At 53.7% G+C, this 23,769-nt stretch overlaps 3 protein-coding genes across 3 annotated transcripts; 1 reads left to right on the forward strand and 2 right to left on the reverse strand.

Moving 5' to 3' along the window:
* Positions 1-274: 274 nt before the first annotated feature.
* CHK1 (Chk1 protein kinase) lies at positions 275-7,597 on the forward strand (the record flags this gene model as incomplete). The annotated part of the gene is made up of 1 exon (XM_062945957.1): positions 275-7,597. One exon carries the CDS (start codon positions 275-277, stop codon positions 7,595-7,597), a length of 7,323 nt encoding a protein of 2,440 aa, XP_062802002.1.
* Positions 7,598-8,436: 839 nt separating this feature from the next.
* QC764_308510 (uncharacterized protein) lies at positions 8,437-10,930 on the reverse strand (the record flags this gene model as incomplete). The annotated part of the gene is made up of 3 exons (XM_062945958.1): positions 10,422-10,930; positions 10,253-10,364; positions 8,437-10,219 (listed from the first exon to the last, which is right to left on the reverse strand). Exons 1-3 carry the CDS (start codon positions 10,597-10,599, stop codon positions 8,437-8,439), a joined length of 2,073 nt encoding a protein of 690 aa, XP_062802003.1. The 5' UTR covers positions 10,600-10,930.
* A 280-nt stretch (positions 10,931-11,210) lies between these two features.
* On the reverse strand, positions 11,211-18,440 carry QC764_308520 (uncharacterized protein). Its single transcript, XM_062945959.1, has 5 exons — positions 17,593-18,440; positions 16,892-17,371; positions 16,699-16,825; positions 16,332-16,643; positions 11,211-16,279 (listed from the first exon to the last, which is right to left on the reverse strand). Exons 2-5 carry the CDS (start codon positions 17,316-17,318, stop codon positions 11,857-11,859), a joined length of 5,289 nt encoding a protein of 1,762 aa, XP_062802004.1. The 5' UTR covers positions 17,319-17,371; positions 17,593-18,440; the 3' UTR covers positions 11,211-11,856.
* Positions 18,441-23,769: the final 5,329 nt, after the last annotated feature.

Consider the following 23,769-nt stretch of genomic DNA (forward strand, 5'->3'; position numbering starts at 1 on the left):
GGCGCTGGCCGCTCGATACCGCGCACGAAGGAAACTCGAGATATCTCGTTGCTGCAACGCTGAAAAATTTGGATCGAGTTTCGTGGACTCGACTCAAGGACCCGCTTTGTCTCTGCCATTCGTTCGCCCCCGCTTGCCGACATCCGTTCCCCTCTCCAGCATCAACAGCTTCGAGGCCATGAGCTGAACGGAATATGACGACCTTCGCGACCACCCCTGCCTGACGAGCCTGTGATCCCTGAGTCCGCGGGGCTTTGTTCGAGTTTCCGCGACTATGGATACCGCCGCGAGGCTGCTCGACGAGCAGCTCGAGTCTCCGGCCCGCCTCTTCGAGAGGCTGCATCAGATTTCTGGCTATGTTTGGGACGACTCAAGGCCACCATTTCATTCAACCTACGATAATTGGCACATATATGGGACGAGATTTGTTTCGCCGTTTTCCAGCGGGGGGGCTGTTCCGACATCACCGGCGCCTCATAACAGTCCAGCAAGCCAGCCGGGCGTTGTTGGTTTCACCCTACCTCCCGCGCATCGACCGTCCTCCCGCGACCACCGCCCATCGACATCGTCTCAGCTTAGCGAAGTCGGCAGCGAACGTTCCGCCACCTCTCCCCCAGTAATCCCGCCCACTGGGTCCGATGTCCCGGTGATAGAAGAGCCGGTAGTGGCTCGGGTGTCATATCACGTACTACGAGAGGAGAGGACTTTTCATATTTTTAAAAGCTTGATCGCACACACCGATTCGAGTGCCGAACGCGAACGGATAGTAAAACCGCTCGACATAATTCGACTTCCAGCTTTACCAGGAGATAGAGGGGCCGTCATTGTCACAGTCTATGAGGATCCCGGGCCCAACTACCTGTGGGATGTCTTGGATTTAGGACCTGCTTTTTATTATGCGAAGAAGCATGGAGATGGGTGGGAGCCTTCCCGTCCTGGGCACACTGGGCACAAACTAGCCCCTCCCATCAGCTTACAGCACTTTTTGGATTTTGCCATTGGGTCGGCGCAAAGTCTGGAAATGATCCATCATGGGCAAGGCACGATCCACGGCGAAATACGTGGCGACACATTCCACTATAATGTCGAAACAAATAAGGTGAAGCTGGTGTGCCTTGGCTCAGGGTTGAGATCATTTGAGCATGGACTCACCAGCACCGGTTGGTCGGCCTTATCAAGAGAACTAGGCGCAAAGCACAAGCTGCAATACATCAGTCCCGAGCAAACCGGACGGATGCCGGCCGAACCGGATACCCGGACAGACATATACTCGTTAGGTGCTCTGTTCTGGAGCCTTCTTACCCAACATCCCGTATTTCACGGAGAATCCCCCCTCGACGTTGTACAAGGCGTGCTCAGTCGCAGGATACCCAGCATTTCAACATTCCGAATAGATGTCCCCGAGGTGATTGGGCGTATCATCCAGAAGTGCACCGCAAAAAATGTTAATGACAGGTACTATTCCGCCAGCGGTCTTCGGCATGACCTGACCTGGGTGAAGAAGTTGCTTGGGGTGGGAGATTTACAAGCTTTGAAGGACATGAAAATTGGCACCAACGACGTCTCGTCCTTTTTTAGACTGCCATCATCGATGATTGGACGGGAGCGGGAACGGGCCGAGCTCCTCAAAGTAATCGATAGAGTGGCCAAGAGACACAGTCTGGCTCTGAATGGTGCTGCCGCACATCGCCAGTCTGATGGCTCAAACGTATCGACCGAGGTGGACGCTGCCGATGTTTCGAGTGATGGAGCCAGCTCTGCCGAAGGGACGAACCGCTTTGGGACCTCAGTTACAAACAAGGATCGACGGAGCAGTCTTTATCACTCTGCTGTGGGCGTCGATTCCGTGGGCGCCTACACAGAGATCAACTCGTCTGGGGCCGTGAGACCACCCCGGCCGTGGGATCGGCAGCACAGCGTGTCTCTAAAAGAATCGGTCCAGAGCGCGGAAGCAAGCACGTCAGAACCTTCCTGGCGGAGTGCCGCGGTGGCAACCAACGGGACCGACTCTTCAGCGGCTAGCATATCCCGACCACTCGGCCCTGCAAAATATCGGAAGCAAGGCCAGTGTGAGATTGTGATGATCGAAGGTGCAGGTGGGCTCGGCAAGACCTGTCTGGTTCAGTCCGTTCTGGTGGATGCCCGCAGAATGGGCTATTGCGCAACAGCCAAGTTTGACACTGCAAGGAGGACAGCCTACGGGCCCCTCATCAAGTTGTTGTCTTCCCTTTTCCGCCAAGTCTGGGGGGAGAGGAACACAGATACCCCGTTTCATCAGGCTTTGAAGCAATCCGTCCGTCCCACATGGCCCACATTGCACAAGGTGCTAGGGCTTCCTGAGCATATGCTCCCACGTCTAGATACGCCCCTTGGGAGATCATCTTCCAGTCCTCAGCCTCCGAAATCTAACAACTTGAGGAGGCGACCTTCTTCGCCAGAATTCTCTGGCGCTTCTTCAAAACTGGGAGCTTCCTCGGCTTCTTCCTCGGCCCAAAGCACCCAAGAATTCCTTCGAGGCGGCTCAACTACCAAAGTAAACCGTCTCGCCAACATCTTCCTCGACGTTTTGCGACTATTCACACGCCACAAGTTTATCTGTTTCTGTTTGGACGACCTTCACTATGCGGACGACGAGAGTTTGGAGCTCATCACGCAGATTGTCAATGCCAAACTGCAGATGGTGCTCATAATCACTTACCGTCCAGACGAAATGTCTCCCGAAAAGCTATATACAATAACAAATCCGCCAAAGTCCGAGGATCACCTTCGGGCTTGTTACCCCATAACCACCAAAATCACGCTGGAGCCACTTAGCGAGGAAGAAATTCGAGAGTATGTCTCCACAACGCTCTCGTTACCTAAAGATCAGGTCGTCTCGCTAGCTCTCGTTCTCCAGTCAAAAACAGCAGGAAACCCCTTTTATATGAGGGAAATGCTCAGTGCTGGTCACCGCAAGAAGTGTATCTGGTATGACTACACTGAGGGCCGGTGGAAGTTTGACCTGGATCGGCTGTTTGAGCACTTCCGTGGGGAGCAAGACTACGACGTGCTTGATACAGCATTTATTACCCGTCGTCTGGGAGAGCTACCACAGGAATCGAGATCAATCCTGGCCTGGGCTGCTCTCATTGGGCAGACGTTTTCCCTCGATCTTATCGAAAAGTTGATGGAAGGCGAGTTCTACTATACCGACGACAACCAAGACGGGAGTGATGACTGCGCCATCCTTCCGCATGGGAAGCAGGACATCTTTGCAGGGCTGGAAGCTGCCATCCAGGCGTACATCATCATCCCAGGAGACCGGGATGACCAGTTCCGCTTCGCTCACGACAGATATATCCAGGCTGCGTCTGCGCTCAGAGAGTGTAACTCGCTCAAGATGCACTTCGTCATTGCTCGCACGCTCCTCGCGCATTTCCCCAAATTCCAAGAAAACACGGCTTCCCATATTTGCGAATCAATCGAAGTCATCAAAATGCGAATATCGGAAAGGGCACCGTTCCGAAAGGTCTTGATGGAGCGGGCAGGAGAGGCGGTCGAGAGCGGCGCGCGACCCACAGCGGCAAAGTATTACAGCAATGCTCTAGCCCTGCTGCAGTCGGACCCATGGAATGACGATGCGCCGGATGTGTCGTACGAGGAAACACTCCAGCTACATCGTCGGGCTGCTGAGTGCTTTTTGTACATGGGCCGTCCCCCCTCGGCAAACATGCTTCTGCAGACAATGATTGAGAACGCGAGGTCACCGCTTGACAAGACTCCTGCTTGGGTGCTGCAGTCGAGAATTTTTGCTCAGAGCGGTGACTCTGCCCAGGCCTTGACGTCGTTGCGGCAGTGTTTGCGGGCGTTTGGCGTCAATGTGGACGAATGTCCCACCATGAAGAAATGCGACGAGCAGTTTGAGAAGCTGTCAGTCAAGATTCAAAATATGGACCGTCAAGACGTCATGAATCCACTAGCGTCAAGCGATCCTCCACCCGAATCTCTGGTATCCCTAGGAGCCGTGTTGGCCGAGACAACAAGTGCTGGCTGGTGGAGCGATTGCGTCGTGTTCTACCAGCTTGCCCTGTTGATGGTCGAGACTCACTTTACCAAGGGTCCCTATCCGCAGTCGGGCATGGCGTTTTTGCACATGTCCATGATTGCACTCTCTCGGTTCAACATGGTAGATTTTGCGCAATCTCTGGCGAGCATCTGCTTTGATTTATTACAAAAATCATCGGACCCATTTTCCTTGGTCCGGGGCTACATGATCTACGCCAATTTCATCGGCAACATTCAAAACCTCACCGGGGCCACTGTGGAGCAGCTGGAAGCCAACGTGCTGGCGGCAGCTCCCTTGGGAGATAGAGTCTCCGTCATTCTTAGCTTTGGGCTTCTTGCTCTGCTCAAGTTCTTTGCCAGTCAGGACTGTGCCGAACTCGAGGTTTACTGCCAGTTTGCCTGCGAAGACATCCCCAGCTGGCACCTCGACACAAAGGGCGGCACGCTTCTGATAAGTGTACGCCAGCTTTGCCGCGCTCTGCAGGGAAAAACCCGAGCATCTCAACCGCTTGAGGTTATGAACGATGATCAGCACGACGCTTCGACCTACAAGAACTGGCTGAATACGCACACCAACAATGGCGGCAGGTCGCTCCTACTCTACGAGACAATGGAGATCGTACCGCTCTTCCTCTACGGACACTACGGGCGAGCCATCGAAATTGGAAAGGCGTGCTTGGAACAGGCGGAACTTTTGTGGTCCGCTCGAAACACCAGGCTAGCCATGTTCTTTTACGGCTTGGCTCTGGCCGGTACGGTGCTCCGGGAACAGCAGGACCCTCGCGAGCCACCAAAAGGGGACCCCAAGGTTCGACGTGATGAGGCGATTCGCAAGGTGGAAGAGCTCAACCGGAAGATCAAGGATTGGAAGGCTGTTCACAATGTCAACTATCTTGCCTGGTCTAAGCTCCTTGATGCTCAGGTCTCGGAGATGCTGGGCAATCATGGGATAGCCATTCGGCAATACGAGGAGGCGCTCGACCACGCGTCGGAGCATGGTTTTGTGTTTGAGGAGGCACTTGGAAACTACCTGATGGCCAACATCTTCATTAGGAATGCTGCGAGGCGGTCGGCCAGGTCAGCCCTTCGAGATGCTGTTAGTCTGTACCGCCAGTTTGGTGCTACGGGCATTGCGGACCTCATTGAGACTGAGCACAGTATTCTTCTACATGGGCCGGCTGGCAACCTTCGAACGTGTGATGCCGGGGTTCAGACGGACTTCTTCGGCGATACAGCGTCGGTTCAGTACCGTGGTGTCGACACTGAGGAGTCGCAGCAGTCGACGCGTGCGGCGGTGGCGGCGCTCAAGGGGGAGCGGATGATGGCGTGGAGAGGGTCCATGCAGCCAGAGGCGGGGGCCGGTCTGCCTGCGCTTGATATGATCGATCTACATGGCATTCTCACATCTTCGCAGGCCATCTCTTCGGTGTTGAGGGTTGATGAGCTTCTCCGGACTATGTGCTCTGTGATCTTGCAGGCTTGCAGCGGGTCTGCGACGTTTGCTGCTATTATTGTTCAGGATGAGGGCAGTGTAGATTGGTGCGTGGCTGCAAGTGGCGATTCAGAGAATGGTGCTACGGCTCATATTCCGGGTATTCCGCTCAGCGGCACCGATCTTGTGCCTGAGAACGTTATATTGTACTGCACTCGACTGCGAGAGAAGGTCTTCCTCCAGGATTTGGTCAATGACGAGAGGTTTGGCAACGTCAGCGACCAGTGGCTACGCAAGAACCCAAACAGTAAGGCTGTCATTGCTGTTCCTATTCGTCATGGGAATAGCAAGCCTCTGCTGGGGGTGCTCTATCTCGAAGGCCTCCCTGGATCGTTCACAGATCGCAACGTTACTGTGCTGGAGCTTCTTGTCGGACAAATTAGCATCAGCTACTCCAATGCCTTGTCCATGAAGTCTGTGGAGAGGGTCTCGGCTGAGAATATCTCCATGGTTGAGCTGCAGAAACAGGCTTTGGCGACAGCGATCGAGGCTGAGGCCAAGGCCAAGAATGCTGAAGCAGAGGCCATTCGCAATGTCAAGCTTGCTGAGGAAGCCACAAAGGCCAAGTCAATATTCCTTGCCAACGTCTCGCACGAGCTGCGCACGCCACTCAATGGTGTCATTGGCAACTCGGAACTTCTTCGTGACAGCGGCCTCAACAGAGAGCAGATGGAGATGGCGGATTCCATCAGAGTATCGGCAGATTTATTGCTCACTGTTATCAACGACATCCTCGACTTTTCACGCATGGAAGCGGACAAGATGAAGCTGTACATTATCGCCTTCAACCCGGAGGAGATGGTCCGAGAGGTGGTACGAGCAGTCTCTTACAGCAACCGGGAGAAGACGTCCAAAAAGAACGTTAAGATTGTCCAAGACATCAATCTCCCGCCTATGCTCATCTACGGAGACCCGATACGTCTGCACCAAGTACTCGGCAACCTGATAGGAAACAGTTTGAAGTTCACCGAGGACGGGTCCATCACCATCGGCGCTCGGATCGACGAGGAGACTCTTGACAAGGCCACCTTGACGTTCTGGGTCAAGGACACGGGCATTGGTATCTCCCAGCAGCACCTCGAAAACCTGTTCCAGCCCTTCAGCCAAGCAGACGCCAGCACAGCGAGAAAGTATGGCGGTAGCGGTCTTGGGTTGAGTATCTGTAAATCCTTGATCGAGACGATGATGGAAGGCACGATCCAGCTCGAAAGCGAAGAAAACGTCGGCACCACGGCCTGGTTCACGGTTACTTTTGAAAAAGCCAAGCCAGAGGTGGTGGCGGGCGACGAGCAAGCTCTTGCCAATGGTGACGACGGCCTGCTCCCGGTTGAATCCGCCTACCGGCAACAACAATCAAACTCTGAAAACCCGTCCGACAGCATCACACTGACAGGCGGTTTCCAACCTTCCTCCTCCCACCCTCCACTGCCCCCGGCCCCGCCAAACCTAACCCAGATCCCTAAAGATGAGCTGAGGATCTGCATAGCGGAAGACAACGCCATCAACGCCAAGATTGCGATGCAGTACATGCAACGCTTGGGTTACCCAAACGTGGACACGTATGAGAACGGCCTCAAGGCGGTGGAGGGGTTGAGGGAGAAGGCGAAGGAGGGGAGGCCATATCACATCATCCTGATGGACGTGCAGATGCCTGTGCTGGACGGGTACGAGGCGACGAAGCTGCTGAGGACGGACGAGCTGGAGAGCGTGAGGAAGGTGCTGGTCATTGCGATGACGGCGAGCGCGATCCAGGGGGATAGGGAGAAGTGTCTGGCAGCGGGGATGAATGATTACTTGGCGAAGCCGGTCCGGGGGGAGGTGCTGAAACGGAAGCTGGAGGCTTACCTTGGGGCGGGGGGGACTACGCCTGCTAGCGGGGGGCCTGTTAATGTTGCTTCTGCTGCGGTTGGCGGTGTAGTGGGGAATGGGGTTGAGAAGAAGAAGGTTGCGGGGGGTGAGGTGGAGGATGAGAAAACTGTGGAGGTTGATGGTGAGCGAGATAAGACCGAGGTAAAGGGGAAGGGGGATGAGAGGGATAAGGGCGGTGGTGGTGGGCATTGACTAGTGGATGTGGTCACGGTTGGGGGTTGTGTTGCGGCTGGGGTGCTGGTGGGTTTGTGGTTTGTGTATTGAAGATGTTTTGTGGTTGTTGTTGTTGTTGTTGTTGTTGTTGCTGTTGTTGTTGTTGTTGCTGTTGTTGTTGTTGTTGCTGTTGTTGTTGTTGTTGCTGTTGTTGTTGTTGTTGCTGTTGTTGTTGTTGTTGCTGTTGTTGTTGTTGTTGCTGTTGTTGTTGTGAGAAAGTTTGAATTCAGGTTGTATGTTGATGGTGGTCGTGGGTGTTGTGAAAAAGAAAGAAGAAAGAAAGAAAGAGGAGAGAGAGATTTATATCATGAGCATTTGCAATTGGGGAAATTTAGGGCAAAGGGATATCTTTTTTTATCATCATTTTTATATCATATGAGAGAGAGAGAGAGAGAGGTTGGAAAGTTTGGGACAAATTTACTTTTTTTTTTTTTCTTTTTCTCTTTTTCGGGGGTTTGGTATCTCTTTTTGGTTGTTGCTGTTGCTTTTTGTTGTTGTGGTTGTGGTTGTTGTGGTTGTGGTTGTTGTGGTTTGCGTAGATACCTTTATGCATGCATATTTTAGGTTTTATGTTTTCTCTTTTTTTTTTTGGATGTTTGGATTGGGGATAGGTGGCAAACTTGATGATAATTATGGTTATGTATGTATGTACTATGTGCCTAGGTTTTTTGTCAGGTTTGGGATGGATTGGGGAAGGGGTGGGGGGGTGCGGGAGTAAATGTAGAGAGGAATATATACGTATTGTATACCTTGTATATATTCTCGCGGTTCACTTGATATCATCTAAATCGAGATGAAGTTACAAATGGCTGGGTGTATCAATACAGAAATATCACCCTCTCCTCCGCCAAAGAGTTGAACAAGGCTGAAGCAGGTGGTTGCTCTGTGTATAGCCTCGACATATCGTCACCTGGTCCTGGCCCAACGAAGAGACCTACTCGGTAAAAGTGTTGGTGTTGTGGGGAACCACCACCACTCGTCTTTGGTGGTGGTAATGGTGGGAGTAAAGGATATAAAACCAGACCAAGCGGGTCAATGCTGCTATACCGACCCACCAAGGCCAGCTGGCAGCGGGAGCGGAGGAGGTCAGATTTGACGTCGTCGTCGTCGTCGTCGTCCAGTGTCCTCTGGTTCGTGTGACTGTTGTTGTGGTTGGGTGCAAAGTCTAGCGTAACGAGACAGAGCGGGTGTAGGTTATATCGGAGCTCGAACTCGGTCGAGACACGGGGGCGGTGGTGGTGGTGGTGAATTGGTGATCCGACGGAGAAGACCCGCCTATTGTCTGGCATGGTGGCAAAGTCCAAGACTTGGGTTGTGATGTGGAGGTGGGGGTTTGGTCGGATGGCGCCGAAGGGGTTCTTCTCCCCCAGGGGGGTGGTGTTGTGTGTGTTGAGGATTTCCATTTCGGGTTTGAAGTTGTTGTTGTTGTTGTTGCTGTTGAGGGGGTTGTGCGGGTATATCCCGCATTGTTTGTTGTTCAAGATTGAGTGGGTGCATCCTCGGGAGATCTGGCTCCACGAGGGTAGGTGAAGCTCGTGAGATTGGTAGTGCAGAGAGCTGATGTAGTTTGGTAACGTTGGGGTTGCTGTGGGGTTGGTGACGAGGTGCCAGAGGATGCTTCGCGGGATGTCCTGTCGCCAGTAACCGGCTATGTAGTCTTTCTCTGGGTCGAGAAAAGCATCAACAACGCCTTTGCTTGCTTTTAGGTATCGTTGGTACGAGCCTGCCAGACCTGAGATGGCAGGAAGGAAATCACTCCTGTCTGTGAACGATTCGGGCAGGATTTTGCTGTAGGCTTGTATCAATTCCAACCAGTTATCCAAGACTTCCGACTGAGTGTGGCCGCCTCTGGGTTGGTAAAGGCTAAACACAGCGTCGTCACGCTGCCATATTTCTGCTTCGTAACTGCTGTAGGAAGCATTCATTGTTTTGGTGGTTTTGGAGCAGACGAAGTGAAGGTTTTGTTTTCCAAACACGATGCTACGGAGGGATAAAGCCCTCTCTTGAAACACCCAACCTCTCCTTGCCCACCGACTGTCCGTTTTGAAATCCTCATGTCGATTATCCCTGGCGACAAATGCGATCCTGAGGCTTGTCACTACAGAGGTGTAGTCAATATCGGCTTCGACCCCCCTCAGTCGCAAGCAGTACTGCCCGGAAAAGGGCGCAAAGGATGACCGGTATGGCATCAAGATCCGATGCTCTGGTTTAGGCTGGAGGAATCGCTGGCGACAGCTCTGTGAAGAAGCAGCGCAGAGGGTGATAAAGGCGTTGCCGTAGATCTTGTGCATATCCACGCATTGTCGGTCCCAGTCAGCTGGATCGTCCTGCGAGATGCAAAGTGCATCAACCCACAGGTAGCGCAGGGAAAGGGCCCTGGTCATGGCAACCGCATCCTGCACCGATAGAGGTAGCCTTTTGAACCCGATCCCAAGCCGGTGCTGGACGAGACTTCCTTGCGTCAGTGTGATTTGCGCGCGAGCATCATCATCTGTCGAGCCCCAGCAGTAACTGAGAGCGGCGTACTTCGGAATCTGTGCTGCCGTGAAGGCTTCTTCGCGTGCCACCAAACGTAACTCGGTGCCCTGTACGTCCAGTAGCCTCTCTGGGCAAAAGAAATCATCCGCCAACTACTGGTCGTGCTTCTCACACTCGACAATCTGGCCACGGGCCCAACGAAGATAACTGTCTCGGATGTAGTCTTGCCTCGGCTGCAAGTACAAGACGGTATGCAGATGTTCATTATCTAGAGAGGTCAGTTTCCCAAGTCGACAGTGGAGCGAAGCGGTGCGTGTACCCATACTCGGAGCGGCTTCCGCAACCCACTTGATAATAACCGGTCTAGAGACCTCGATGGGAAGGTTGTCGTCAAATACAACTCTCAAATGGAGTCCGCTGAAGCTGGCAATCGTATCCATATCAGGGTTCTTCCACACGCGGTATGCTCGAATTGTGATCCAGAGCGGCTCTGGCCCTCGCATTCGCTACGAGAAAGCCGGGTTCGAGATGATACTGTCTACTTTCGGAACCTTTCAAGAGCAGAATTTCTCGCAGTGCTTTGCAGAACTCGCATTGCCGAGACGCTTGCTTAAGACTCGGTAAGTTGGGAAAGTTGCCGAGGACAAGATATTGTGTTGTATGTGCCATAGTGAAGCAATCCCGCCAGTTTCCCCAACCCATCTTCTCCGGCATCAACGTAAACGCATCATCATATCTCAGAGGCAGGGATGAGCTGAACGGTTTGTAGGGCTGAGGGCCGGGGAATGCCAGAAGCTTGCACTTGGAGCAGAGTCGTGGCTGTAATAGTGGGACTGGTGGCATGGTGATGATTGCCGTGAAAAAAGAGAAGCATTTGAAAAAAGAGAAGCATTGAAGCTGTCGAGCATCGTCAATAGGAAAGGCATTATCTGAGTATAAGTGCGTAGAAAGAATTGGTGGCCTCAAATTTAGCTGTGCTCTGCGTCTCTCCTTCCAACCAATCATGAGTATCTGGGCTCTGCCGCTGCGAGATGCTGGGTGATTTGCGGCGCCAGTTATTCTATCACTAACATACTACTCACAAATATCACATAAAACACGATATGCCAAAACTCATCAACAGAAACATCTCATATTAATCCACAATCTCAAGCTACCTAGGTAAACTAACCCCCAACCTCAAACTCTCCTCCCAATCCAACAAGCCAAACTAGACCCCATCAAAAAAGCATACCAAAACCAAAATTCCCAATCCCTAAACACATCAAGCCGTGAGGCAGCAATGTATGTATATTTCCCAATTTCCAGCCCCTTCTTCTTCCCCCTCACACTTGCACACCACTTCATTTTGTCTTTTTATTCCGGAAATCCCTCCCCAACACGCACGTCACCAACGATATTTTTCTTCCCTCATCTTTCTTGTTTGTGTGTCCAATCTGTGTCTTCCAATCCCATATACCCAAAATTCATCACATCATTCATCAGAAAAAGTTAAACATCAAAACTGCAAGCCAAAAAACCATAAAATATAAGATAAACGCAATGCAAGAAGGTGAAAAAAGATACAAGATGTCGCGTGTTGAAGATGTACAAAGAGCTGATCATGAATAAACCAAGCCAAAAAGATAACCAAATAATAAGAAGAAAGAATTGGTATCTTTACCCACCCCCCTATACAGAAAGACCACAGTAAAGAAAAATAACCACCACGAAAAACAACAGCAGTGGTGGTGTTCGTGTAAAATACTGTTGAGGAGTGATCAAATCATCTCACTCTGATGCAATCCAGTCCTGTACTCATCCCTCGCCTGCTGAGCCGCCATCTGCGCCTGAACCTGCTGCAACACCTGGTTGTTCATGCCCCTATAGTTGCTCATCGACACCGGCGGTCCCCTCTCTCCCCCGCCCATTTGTTGAGGGATCATTGGGACGCTCTCATAGGGTGCGTACTGGATCTCTGGACTCTTCGCAGCCTGTCTGCTTCTGCTGGCAGATCTCATCCTCTCTGTTGCGCGGGAAATCCTCGCGCCAATAGAGTTATCAACGCTGCTGCGACCTCTGTTGTGACCGTTTCTGGAGGAAGGGGGTGCCGGAGGTGAGAGGATAGGGACGGTGGACTCGCCAACGGGGATGGCAGCCGGAGCGGGGGGCGGCGGAGGAGGAGGAGGAATTTGCTGTTGAGGCTGGTCTTCGTCCATGACAATCTCAATCATTCCTGAGCTGCCTCCGTAGACGATAGGCTTAGCACCTGAGGCGGCCATATGAGGGAGGGGAGCTGGTGGTGGGGGAGGAGGAGTGGCGAGATGTTGGAGCTCCTTCAGCATTGGGGGGACAGGAGGAGGCGGAGGAGGAGGAGGGATCATGTTGTTGTTGCCGGCGTCATGGGAAGGACGGCGACCCATGTTACCGAGCGTCATGTTTGCGTCGTGGGAGGGGCGGCGGCCCATGTTGCCCAATGTCATGACGTTGGTGTCTTGAGATGGGCGGCGAGCCATCATGCCTGCGTCGGAGGGGCGGCGGCCCAAGGGGATGGCGTTAGTGTCCTGAGAGGGGCGACGAGCGGAATCGTTGCCCATGGCGGAGGGTCCTCGGGAGCTGCCTTGGGGCATGACGAGATCGCGGGGAGGGGCGGACATGGAGCGGCCCATCTGAGCAGCAATGCGGGAGTTGTGCGAGGGAGGAGGTGTGTACACTGTTGATGGGAGCAGCATGGCAAGGCCGCCATCTTCTTGTTTGGGTTCCTCGGGCTCAACCTTCTTGGGAGAATGTCTGGGCGACTGTTGAGTGACGTTCGGCGAGGCCTGGGAAAAGCCAGCTGGAATGGCAGGCACGGGAACATCCTGTTGCTTCCTGCTCGCATCAGACTCCAAGACCAAACGCATGGCCCGCGGTGTGGCGGGAAGGCCGATATGCGGTCCGCGGTTCGCATACATGCTCCGTCCAGCGTTGGGATCCACACTGGCACTGCGGGAAGGAAGATCGTCTTTTCTAGGTGGCTCGTAGACGGTGCTCGGCAGACCTCCAAGTGTAGTAGGCGATCTTCTGTTGGGGAAAAGCTGGTCGGGATGCATGATTGGGGGCACCGAAGGACGCTGAGCAAGAGATTTGCGGCGCTCCTCCAGTTCACGGGCCGCTGCCTCCTTCTTGAGCTGCCTCTCATCCTTGATGACCCTCAGATCGCCCGAATCATCGGCAACCAGCTGCATCGGTGCCGGGGTCTGCAACGGAGCAGCGACCTTGACCCTTCGGGAAGACCCATCAGTTCCAGCGTGTGACGTTGTCCTTCGGATGCCCTCCGGCTTCTCGCGGGCTGCATCCCTAGATGACCAGGCATGCGAGCGGACAGACATGGGAGAAGTTGGCCCAGCTCGGTCTCGGTTGGTGCTTGCGCTGCGGTTGTTTCTCTGGCGGAACCTTTCACGCTCCTCCATCGCCTGGCGGTAGTCCTCCTCATCTTCAGATCCTTCGAAGTGCTGAGGTCGGTGCAAGTCAGCCGACATGGGCATCGGCATCGGCATCGGCTGGGGTGAGGTTGGCGATCGCTTGGATGACTGTTCACGGTTTGCGGAGCGGCTTCGAATGTTCAAGGGCGCGGGGACGTTAGACTTGCTGGGGCTGCGAGCCCTGCTTGTGCCCCGTGTCCTACTAGCATTGCGGCTCGACGCTCTGGTCCTCGAAGTCTCGCGGTTGGCATAGCCTACTTTTCGTACGGTGCTGGGCTGGCTGGCGGGCTCCAGTTCATCAGTTGAGACATCGAGCATCTTGTTCCTATGATTCAAGTAGTACTGGTGTTCCGCATCGTGGTTGGGCGTGGCCAGGTTGATCAGATCCTCGGGAGACATGGGAATGGGTGACTTTGGCGAGCGTTTGCCGCCCTTGGGGGTGTAGTTACGGTCCGCGGCCCGCCCACGGTCCTTCGATGCCATACGACCATCCTTGCGAGACCGGCTGGTGTCACGCACATTGGTGCGGTTCTCACGGCTGGTCCCACGAGTTCTGCTCTTAGTTTGGGCAGTATCGAGGTTGTTGAGATAATCATCCAGGCTCTTGTTCTCCTGAGGACGATATCCACGATAGCCCCGAACGCTTGACGCCTGAGACGCTTGCGAGGCAGATGCCAAAGAGCTAGCCACAGAGCCAGCTGCCGATCCTGGACCCTTTCTTCTAGAGGGCCAGTGGTAACGGACAGAAGAGCCGGCCGATGGTTCGGGGGAGGTCACATCTTCAGGGTGGGTGTCCTTGAGCCCCGAGAGGGACAGATCAAGACCCTCAGGGATGCGGGAGCGGGAGCCATTTCTCGTCCTGCCGGCGTCCATAAAAGAAGCAAAGGCGGCTGGTGACGGGGAAGGAGGTGGCTGGTTTCTCGATTGCTGCTTCATCATGCTAGGACTGGCGGTGCTGGGTCTCATCACGTCCAGACCCCTAGCAGCAAAGCTAGGTGGCTCGATAGGTTGGATGTTAGCATACGGGTCGCCTGGGGGCTTGCTGATGGCGGTCAAGACATTCTGGTGAGAGTCTGCCTGTTCGCCAATCGAAGGAAGTCGCCGCCGGTTGAAGCCGCCGTTTACAGGACGAGCTGACGCCGGGGTGTTCAGCTGGCTTCGGTTGCCACGAAGGACGGCGGTGGTAGGGTCGGCGCCGCCTGGAGAAAGAGCAGACTCCAAAATAGGAGTCGCCCCAGCAGCAATGGGAGTCTTGCCCTCGCCATCGTTGAGAAACCTGTTTTTAGCATTGGGGTTGCTGAAGGTGGTGATAAGCTTGAGAGACGCGTTCTTTGCAATGCTGCGCTGTGGCCCATGTTGCATCACAGGAGGCGACAGGGGAGGACTGAGCAGCTCCGGCACAGTCTGCGTGATCGTCGGGAACGTGACCTGCTGAGCAGATGGTGATGTCCATGGCTCTGTAGACTCACGGCCAGTACACGCAAAGCAGCGAATGGCCAGTTGTTGCTGACCATGCTGAACCGCCCACTCACCCCACTTCCTCACAATCTGCTCCTGTCGTTCCCACGCGGCCGGGAAGAAGAGGCAGGTGAGGATCAAGGCCTCCATATGCTTCTTGTGGGAGATGTAAATCTCCACCGCATCATTATGATCGCCCATCCCGATCATGATGGTCGCTGCGGCATGAACGTCGCCATTCTCCAACAGCCGCTGGACATAAGCCCGGCCAAGCTTGTGTTGCGATGCCTGTCCTCCAATGCCACTGAGTGCCAGAAGCATCCAGTCAGACGAGGTCATGTTCTCCGACCCCATAGCCATGATATCAGTGCTGATGTCGCCCAGCCATTTGGCCAGGAGGATGCGGTTGGTTGACCCCAGAGGGTGGCGGGACATTTCATCTCGAACCAAGTCGTCGGCATCCTTGTTCCAGCCAAAAATGGTGCTGAGCATTTGCCGGCGCAAATCATCGTTGGTAAGGCGGCTGTTATCGCTGGAATATGGGGCCTTGTAGGGAACATCCATGAGCCGGCTCTTGGTGAATTTGAACAAGTCGGCAACCTTGTTATCATCTGGACTGCGTGGGACCTCATGGCGTAATCTGGAAGGCCTGTGCCGTGAGCGGTATTGTGAGCTGCTGACAGACATAGAGCTGGTCGTCGACAACGTCTCCCTCTCATTCCTGCGGTCACGGCCCGGTGTCGCTCCTGATCGAAGAGATGAGCCGGTGGAGATGTAGGTGTTTTCTGTGAGGCCCCTTGACACCACCGAGTCAGGATACCTCCGTGGCATTGTTTGAGAAGTCGAAGACGAAATCGATACGCTGGACTGTGTGACACTGGAGCCAGGGCTGGTTGGGCGACGGTACGGCTCGTTGTCTGATTCCTCGCCGCGGCGAACTAACCGGGCCAATGGTGACCCACGCTCATCATCCGTCTCGGAAAGCTCGTGTGGGTGGAAGGCAATCTCGACGTTCGATTCGGTTTCGGAAACGCTACCTGGCTGGTTCTTGTCATCCTCGAGTGAGATAGGGGGTGATGGTGGAAGCAAGTTGGCCGGGTGCTGTACGTTATTAACCATTACTGCTGGCGCGTTCAAATCAAACTGCTGGACGGTATTGTTAGGTCCTAATGTGAAGAGAATGGCACCAGGGCCATAAACTGTCAACCCCCGGACGGTTTCCAGTGTTGGGATGGTGTCATATGTGACGTGCTTTGTCCGCACATCCCATGATATTGTCTCACTGTCATATATCAGCAATTGAGCCACCGAGTTGAACCTCAGCCTGTACTTACGACTCGGAGAACTGGATGACGCGGCCGTTTTTGCTCCAGCCCATCCAGTTGGGTCCTACAAGGTAATTCTCTGTCCTCTTCAAAATCCGCACCACTTTTGGTGGATCGTCAGTGTTGTATGCTTTTGAAACACTCCAGACCCGAAGATCGCCGTCAGTTGTCTGAACTGCCAGCATGTCTGTTTTTTGTTTGGCTGACGAGGCATGCCATGAGAGCGTCACGATTGGTGATGGCCCCCGGGACGTTACCAAATTATGAATAATGGTAAATCTTGGCTGAAGAGTAGCAATGAGAAGCGAGCCATTTTGGTAACTAAGCGGTCATGTCAGCGACTATCAGTTACTTAAACACTGAGTATGAGACTCACCCAATGGCAAAAGTTCTGCAGTCTGCTACTGGTGAGATAGCTGTGATGGCTATTTGGTCAATCGTCCTCGTTGAAAGATGCTCTGATGTTGTAGGTTCAAAGAGAATTACGTTTCCCTGTACGTTTCCTGATGTTGCTGTTAGTCACCCAGTTCATGACTATAAGAGGCATCGACAATCCCCGGAACACTCACCAAAGGCAACATTGCCATTGCGCATCCAAGCAGCACAGGTGAGATTCTCATAAGACGCGAACCGAGCCACCTCGTCTCCCGTGAGTAAATCCCACACGATGGCCGTCTGCCCTGCATCGTAGCTGACTACCAATCTCCCAGCGCCCATGTCGCTCTGGTTGTCGACAGCCAATAATTGCACCTCTTCGGAATGGCGCGCGAACCGCCTTTCGATGGTGAGACTGTCATGCTGGCAACATACGACTGAGTTTCCCTGAGCGTAGAGAAACATGTTGGAGGTGGCTGCACACGGGTCAAAGTACCTGACGACGTCCTTGGTGTTGGGCGCCATGGCGTAGTCCTGCATGTGAGCGGTCCGTCCCTTGTCGAGAGCCGATGTGCTCGACCCAGCACGGCTCCGAGGAAGATGATGACCGGAAGCAGACATGCCGGGCAACGGGGATGGTCTAGTTATGTCCTGAGTCCTTGAAGTTTGGAGACCTAGAGATCCCATTTGCAATTAGTATATCGAACGGGTGCATGCAGGAAAAGTCCATGCTCCTGCCCTTTCCCCTTCCTTGCCCCTCTCTTCAGCGGCGCAGATCGAGAAAGTTTGCTGGTGCTATACTGCAAGCCAGGAGGTCCCGTATGGCTCCGTTCAAGAGAATCGACACGACGGTGCACAAGGCCAGGAATCAAGAATCGAATATCTCTGAACGTACCGGAGCAGTAGGTGAATTACACCGTCCTTATGCGAAGCGGAGCGGCGAACCAGGACAAGCAGCGAGGCTACACAATCCAACCCCCAACCATCACAAGGAACAGCTCCCCTCCTAGACACTTGGAAAGACGCTGCTGTGCGTTCCCGGGCGGTACGTTCCTCCACGTTCGGTGTTCCCTCAAAATGCCGAACCTAGAATCTTTTGCAGCAACATGAACCGGGGCGAAGATGGCAAGCACAGAAGGGCGGACTGTGGCAGCTGTGGCTCGGAGTACCGGTTCTTGATCGACAGAAGATATGATGAGTCGTCGTTGTCGTCGTCGCAATCGTCCTCGGCTTAGGCGAGCGCGTAGGTTCGGAGCGGTGGTGTGCGGTGGCGGGAAAGCAGCAAAAAGGAAGAAGTCCAAGAAGAGGGACGGGAGGGTATAGGTAGGGTCAATCCGCACGGTTGCACTGGAGAGCTCCTCTATTGGGGGGGGGGTGAGGGGAGGGGTGTATGCAGCTTGTTGTATGGGGGCGGCAAAGATAAGTTACCCGCCTCGCCTCATGGGTTCATGGGTTGCTGCGGGACTTGGGGGAGAAGCTCAGGGGGCGTTGCTTGACGTGCTCTCGGCGCTTGTTGTGCAGCAAGACGATCTTCAATGTATGGCCACAGCAGCGGCAGCAGGTACCAGCATAGGGACGAGATATATGCCGTCCCGTTCCTCAAGAGTTTACCGCGCTTCTCTTGCACAACTCTGTGGTTCTCTGGCTTGACGCATGCACGTCGCACGCAGCATGAGCACGTATGTACGAAATAGAGGCAATGGGGGTAAAAAAAGGGGGGGATGTGCTCTGGAAGAAATCGTCTAGTCCTTCCAGGCGCTTACACAGAAAGAAAGCTCGGGCTGTCACTGGACAGGCCCCAGAACAACATATAAAATTAGAGCCTGCCATGCTTTGCTCTGCTGGCTGTTCACTGCCTCTGCCACGCTGCACTGGACAGCAAAAAAATGCACGAATCTGGGAAGCGGATGGGGAACCGGCTCCTTCACTCACAAACATGTGCATTGACTATTCCCTAGGATGGGGACTAGCAGCGGCAGCAGACCGGGGTGTGTTCTGGTTGAGCACGAAAAGCCACCTGCAATTGGGCTCTCCAACAGACGACCCTGGTCTGCAGGAGCAAAAAGTGACTTTGATCTGGGCTCGCGACTGGTGGGAAGCGTAGTAGCTCCGACTTGAGTGCCCGATGTAGGTACAGGGTACATGTACGGATACATCCAATATTGCCATAATTAGCCTCTCCGCTTTGCCTGTGAGGTGTCGACGAGTCGCAGCGAGACAGTCGATTTCTTGAGAAATGTTGGAACCTGACCGCTGGTCGTCAATGGTCATCCAGAGCTGACGGTGATATCCGCGTGATCAGTCTCGAACAAGGCGAGGAACTGAGGCGGTTTTTTTTTGTGGTCTTGAGGCCAAAACCATAGGCGGGTTCGGGAGAGGCCCCCGAGGTAGCACCTCAGCACTTCAACACCTAAACTGCTGTCTGTCCATCTGTCTGTCTGTCCTCCGTGAAGGCGAGGTGAGTGGGTGGCGTGCTGCCCGAATGCAAGACAGACCTGTGTCGGGGACTGGGCCAATCTGGGGCTGTAAGCGGTACCTTTCCAGGCGTGCATCTGGTGAGGTTGCAACGATCTGCGGGTGCTCTGCCAATGCCAATGCCAATGCCAATGCGAACTTGTTAAAAATGCCCATCATCGCCCCGCAGGCCGTGCCTGGGAGAGGGACATCCGGGCCTGTAACAAAGCTGTAGGGAGTAGGTAGTAGTAGTAGGTATCAGCTGGTGGTGTAGCTGTACCGTGGATGGCTACTCGCAGCATCTCGATGAGCAGAGTACTATAAAGAGAGAGTCCCGTGGTCAGTCAGACGTGGTGTTTGCTTCCTTCCATGTTTCTGCCGTGCTCTGCCGACTCTCTCTGTCCGTGGGAATGTCTTCATCATCCGGTCCTTTGGTATTTCGACGTCTTGAGATGCGCTTGGGCCGTGGGGTGGATTGGGTGGGGAAAGGGCTGGAGAGGAACAGAATTGGCGGCGGGGAGATCAAGGGTCTAAGCGCCCTCTCTTCTGATTGGCTCCAAAACCCTGCCCTGCAAGACCAATCACGGCTGCTATCACCCTCGCTGACAAGGATGCCACTGATGCTATCATCCCTCCCGCCTTTGATCTTTCGATACGTCCTGCGTTATTATCCTATTGTTCTGTCCTCGAGTCGAGCACGCTCTCAGAACAATGGGCCAGTCAGATCCCCAAGCCATGAACACTGGCGACCCCGACTTCCTGGTTGAAGACTGTCGGAGCCGAGCTTCGCGTGCAGCTGTTGCAGAAAAGGTTGGCGTCGGTTTATGGAGTTCCTTTTCTGAAATATAATTTCAGCAGCCCAGCTGACGACTCTGGTTCCATCCGATCCTTTCCACTCAGATCACACAAAGATGCCATGGCATCGACCTCGGAGATTCTCTCAAACACTAGGGACTATCCGAAGCGTCTTTCCCTGATTTTCCACCGTCTAGTCATGATCTAGCGGGCTGGGCCGGTCTGACAACGGTTGGCCGTGACTCCATATCAGAGCAGACCGTCCTTTTGCAGGACCTAATGCGGTGAAGCCTGAACTAATCCATTAATGAGGCTGCTCGAATATCTGGTGCTGGGTGTGTACAGATTCTGAAACCCCCAAACCTCAAACACAGGTTGAAGCTCTTCGGACCTGGACTTTGTGTCTTATCACACACGGACCCCACCATCAGCAAACGACGTGCAGGTCCGTTCACACTTTACCTGAGATTTCCAGCTTCCAGATTTCTTAGCATTGCGGAAGAGCTCGTGGTTTGGTTTTGTGGGTGGGAGGGGACCTGTCAATGCATCCCCACCGTCTTTACAAATCACCCGATGGTGCCCAGTCACCCAGTCTTGCACTCTTTGCGCCCACAGCGGCCAACGGCCTTGCATAAGAGAGGGCCCCGATTCGCCTCAAGGCCTCTGCTTTCGGCATGGAGACCACCATTCGAGGTGATCGACAGAACCCCTATGAGATTGCTCGCTTTGACAGTCGATGGTCTCATCATGGCACCACTGCGTGTTGTGTGTGCTATGCCTCTCTTGAAGGAGCTGACAATATTACCCAGGCACCACACCTAACCCTCGACGACATCTGGCTGCCAAATTTCACCTGCAGCCATGCCACACGACCACGCAACCACAAGGGCGATGAAACCCCCAACCAGCGGCCTACATAGGTACGGGGGGGGGGTTACCCGGAACAGTCGGGTCCTAGGTGGAGAGACGAACCCAATGGAGCTATCAGTTGAGCTTCTGCTGTGCCTTCTGGCCGAAATGCAATGCATCGCGATACCATGTGCAGAATGTAGTGTAGTTTAGACCGTTCTACCCCGCGACCGGAATCTGTAGCCTGGCTGCAAGGTAACGATTTGACACGGGCGGTCCATGCCCAGCTATTCCCTTATTCCTTCGGGAATGACGGCCGTGCTGCCTCCCAGCTCTGTATATCGTCTGTGTCGCTGTGGCTCTCTGGTGTTGGCCGCTCTTAGACCTTCCACGCTCGTGCGTGGCCTATCTAGCGGACCGCTGCGTACCTGACATGGTCGTGTATGCTGTCCCACCCGAAGCTTTAAAGTGCGTGCAGGTCCTTCCAGGAACACAGAGGCGAACAGACGAACCAATGCGTGAGCTAGCTCCCGTTGGTTCACCGTCCTGCTGGAAGCCCCCCCGCGGGGCGACTCGTGCTGCTTGCTGAGACACCACGAGCACGAGAAAAAAGGGCTTGGGTTCGGCGTTGGTTGTTGCGTAACGATGCCACATTCAACATCCAAAACCAGTGGCTTTTTGTCCCCATTGCTTATTATCCGGCTGGGGTGGCCGGCATCCTCCGTTGTCTTGAAATTTGATGTCCAAGTCGGGATGATCAGATAGAGTAGCTATCAGTGCTTTGTAAGAAGAATGATACACACCTACATCCAATTAATTTCCCTTTACATGACTACTGCAGTCTGATCAACTCGGAGGTGTTTGATAGCTGCAAGGAGCTGCTCGTCGATGATAGGTAATCATAGTGGCCGTTTTAAACTTTTTGGCTTAACAAGAAAGAATCGAGACTGATATTCAAAAGTGTCCAAGCGGGAAGGGGAGAGAGAGCTTTGACCACCTCCCCACTTCATCGCGGGGCAGCAGATGGGTTCCACTTAGTTCCAGGTCTTGCCACAAGGGTCTCTTTTCGACTTGATGCTCCCAGATATCAATCATACTGAATATTGAATTGGCAGACGGATGGGAATCAGACACACAGCTGCGGCTCACAGGCCTTGTCGTGACATTGCGTATCGCAATTTTACTCGAATGCACGAAATGGCAAATCCCATCGCGGCATGGCCACTACGACAACCGCAACCACACAACGTCGTGATCGGTTGGTGTCCAGGCTTTGTCATCATGGCTCCCGGACTCGAAACTCTCGAGTTGCTCAACGTGAGTTATGTCTCCCGTCATTGGCTTTTGCATCTGTCTCTTGACTGCCAGATCTCGCAGCATTAATTGTGCATTGCCCTACACACCGACAGGTGTATGGGCTACAGATGCCTATGCACCCCTCACCTCGATCCCGATCCAACAGGAGTTGTCGTTGACCCCTGCCTCGACAATGGGATTGTGACGAGCTCTCGTCACGAGTTCGTTTCGATATTAGCAGCCACCACCCACCACGTCTCTGATCAAAATGTTTGCCCGTTTTGATTCAGGCACAGCAGACCAGTTCAAGCTGGCTTCACCGCTCGTCTGTCTCACCTTTCTGGCCCTCTGAGTAGATGCGTAATGGGTGCAGCTCCCCGCGAAACAGTCCCGACGGCGTGAGACAACTCTCGTTCTGGCCTTCGTCTCCGAGACCTGCTTGCTGCTGGTCGCCGCCGACAACGCCGCCGAAACGCCTCCAGCTGCTGGCCTTCGAGAAACCCTAGCGAAAAGCAGTTTGGGGCATACAACGTCTTTTTCATTGGCCGCGTCCTTGCCACACCATGCCGGAGCATCACACCCTCCTTTCTCACTGGCAAAAGCTTCTTAGCCTGCCAAGTCTGGTGACAAGAAGGTCGTCACACTGGCGCGCTTGATCACGGGCTTGCCGCGATTCTCGCTTTTTTTGGGATATCAGCATCTTGTAGGATTTCTCACTAGCCGGGAATAGTTACGACTTTAGTCTCAAGGAACAGTTTCTTACAGCTCATATTTTTCCCTTATGTCGCCGGCCCCGAGACATTGTCCCACAGCAAATGTCTCTTGTTCTTCCATATTTCCTTCTATCAGCGATCGTCGATCGTAGTGTAGAGATTCCATTTGCTTTCAAAAGGCCGTCGACGTCGACACAAGCGTGTCCCTACTAAAAAGCCAAGGATCATGGATCGGGTAAGACATCTCCTAAAATGCTTGTCAACAAGGGCAAGCGAGCGGCGCCGGGTGCTTTTTGCGGGCGGACGGACGGGATGCTCGAGGGCCCTTGCCCGATGATGATCTCCCCCGCCGTCGTCTGCTCTCCCGCCTGTGCCGCCGATGAGATGTAATCCCTGTTCATATAACTCTTTTCAGGCCTGCTAGCCTCGAGAGCTGAACGAAAAAGCAGGACTGGAGGACACCAAGGGATTGCTTTCAAGTAAGGCCAACTTTGTCGCCAAACTTTATCATCACGCCTCAAAAACTGGCTTGCCGATCACCAACTTTTTTGCCTTGTTTGGCGTGCTGACCTGAGCCGTGACTTGACCAACAAGCGGGCCGTCACCTTTTTTTTGTTTCTGAACCCTGGACTATCAATCACGCGCTAGGGGGGGTTGGCGAAGGGTTGAGGTCTCGGATCACATGGGACATCACATTTGCTATTTGCAATTCACACATGGGGGGACAGGATGAAAGTTCCTTGTTTTAAAATCTGACATTTGGCGTTTGTGAGGTGACCAACAGCCTTGTTATTGGGGTTGATTTTTGAGCCTTGTCAGTTTGAGAAGCGTGGCTTATATGGACGCTGGCTGTGGTTGATAGATAGCCTCGCCAGATAACCTTACATGCTTTCTTTGTCGAGGTGATGGACTTTCAGGCGAGTATTGATGTTGACTACTCGAATCAGCTGCTTTCTACCTTACAT

The sequence above is a fragment of the Podospora pseudoanserina genome, chromosome 3, assembly GCF_035222485.1.
Source record: "Podospora pseudoanserina strain CBS 124.78 chromosome 3, whole genome shotgun sequence".
NCBI classification, from domain to species: Eukaryota; Fungi; Ascomycota; class Sordariomycetes; order Sordariales; family Podosporaceae; genus Podospora; species Podospora pseudoanserina.

Coding starts and splice junctions, on each gene's coding strand:
- QC764_308520 (XM_062945959.1), bottom strand. CDS start 17,318: ATGTCTGCTTCCGGTCATCATCTTCCTCGGAGCCGTGCTGGGTCGAGC. Junction 16,826..16,891: donor CAATGGCAATGTTGCCTTTG/GTGAGTGTTCCG, acceptor CAGCAACATCAG/GAAACGTACAGGGAAACGTA. Junction 16,280..16,331: donor GTCATCCAGTTCTCCGAGTC/GTAAGTACAGGC, acceptor GATATATGACAG/TGAGACAATATCATGGGATG.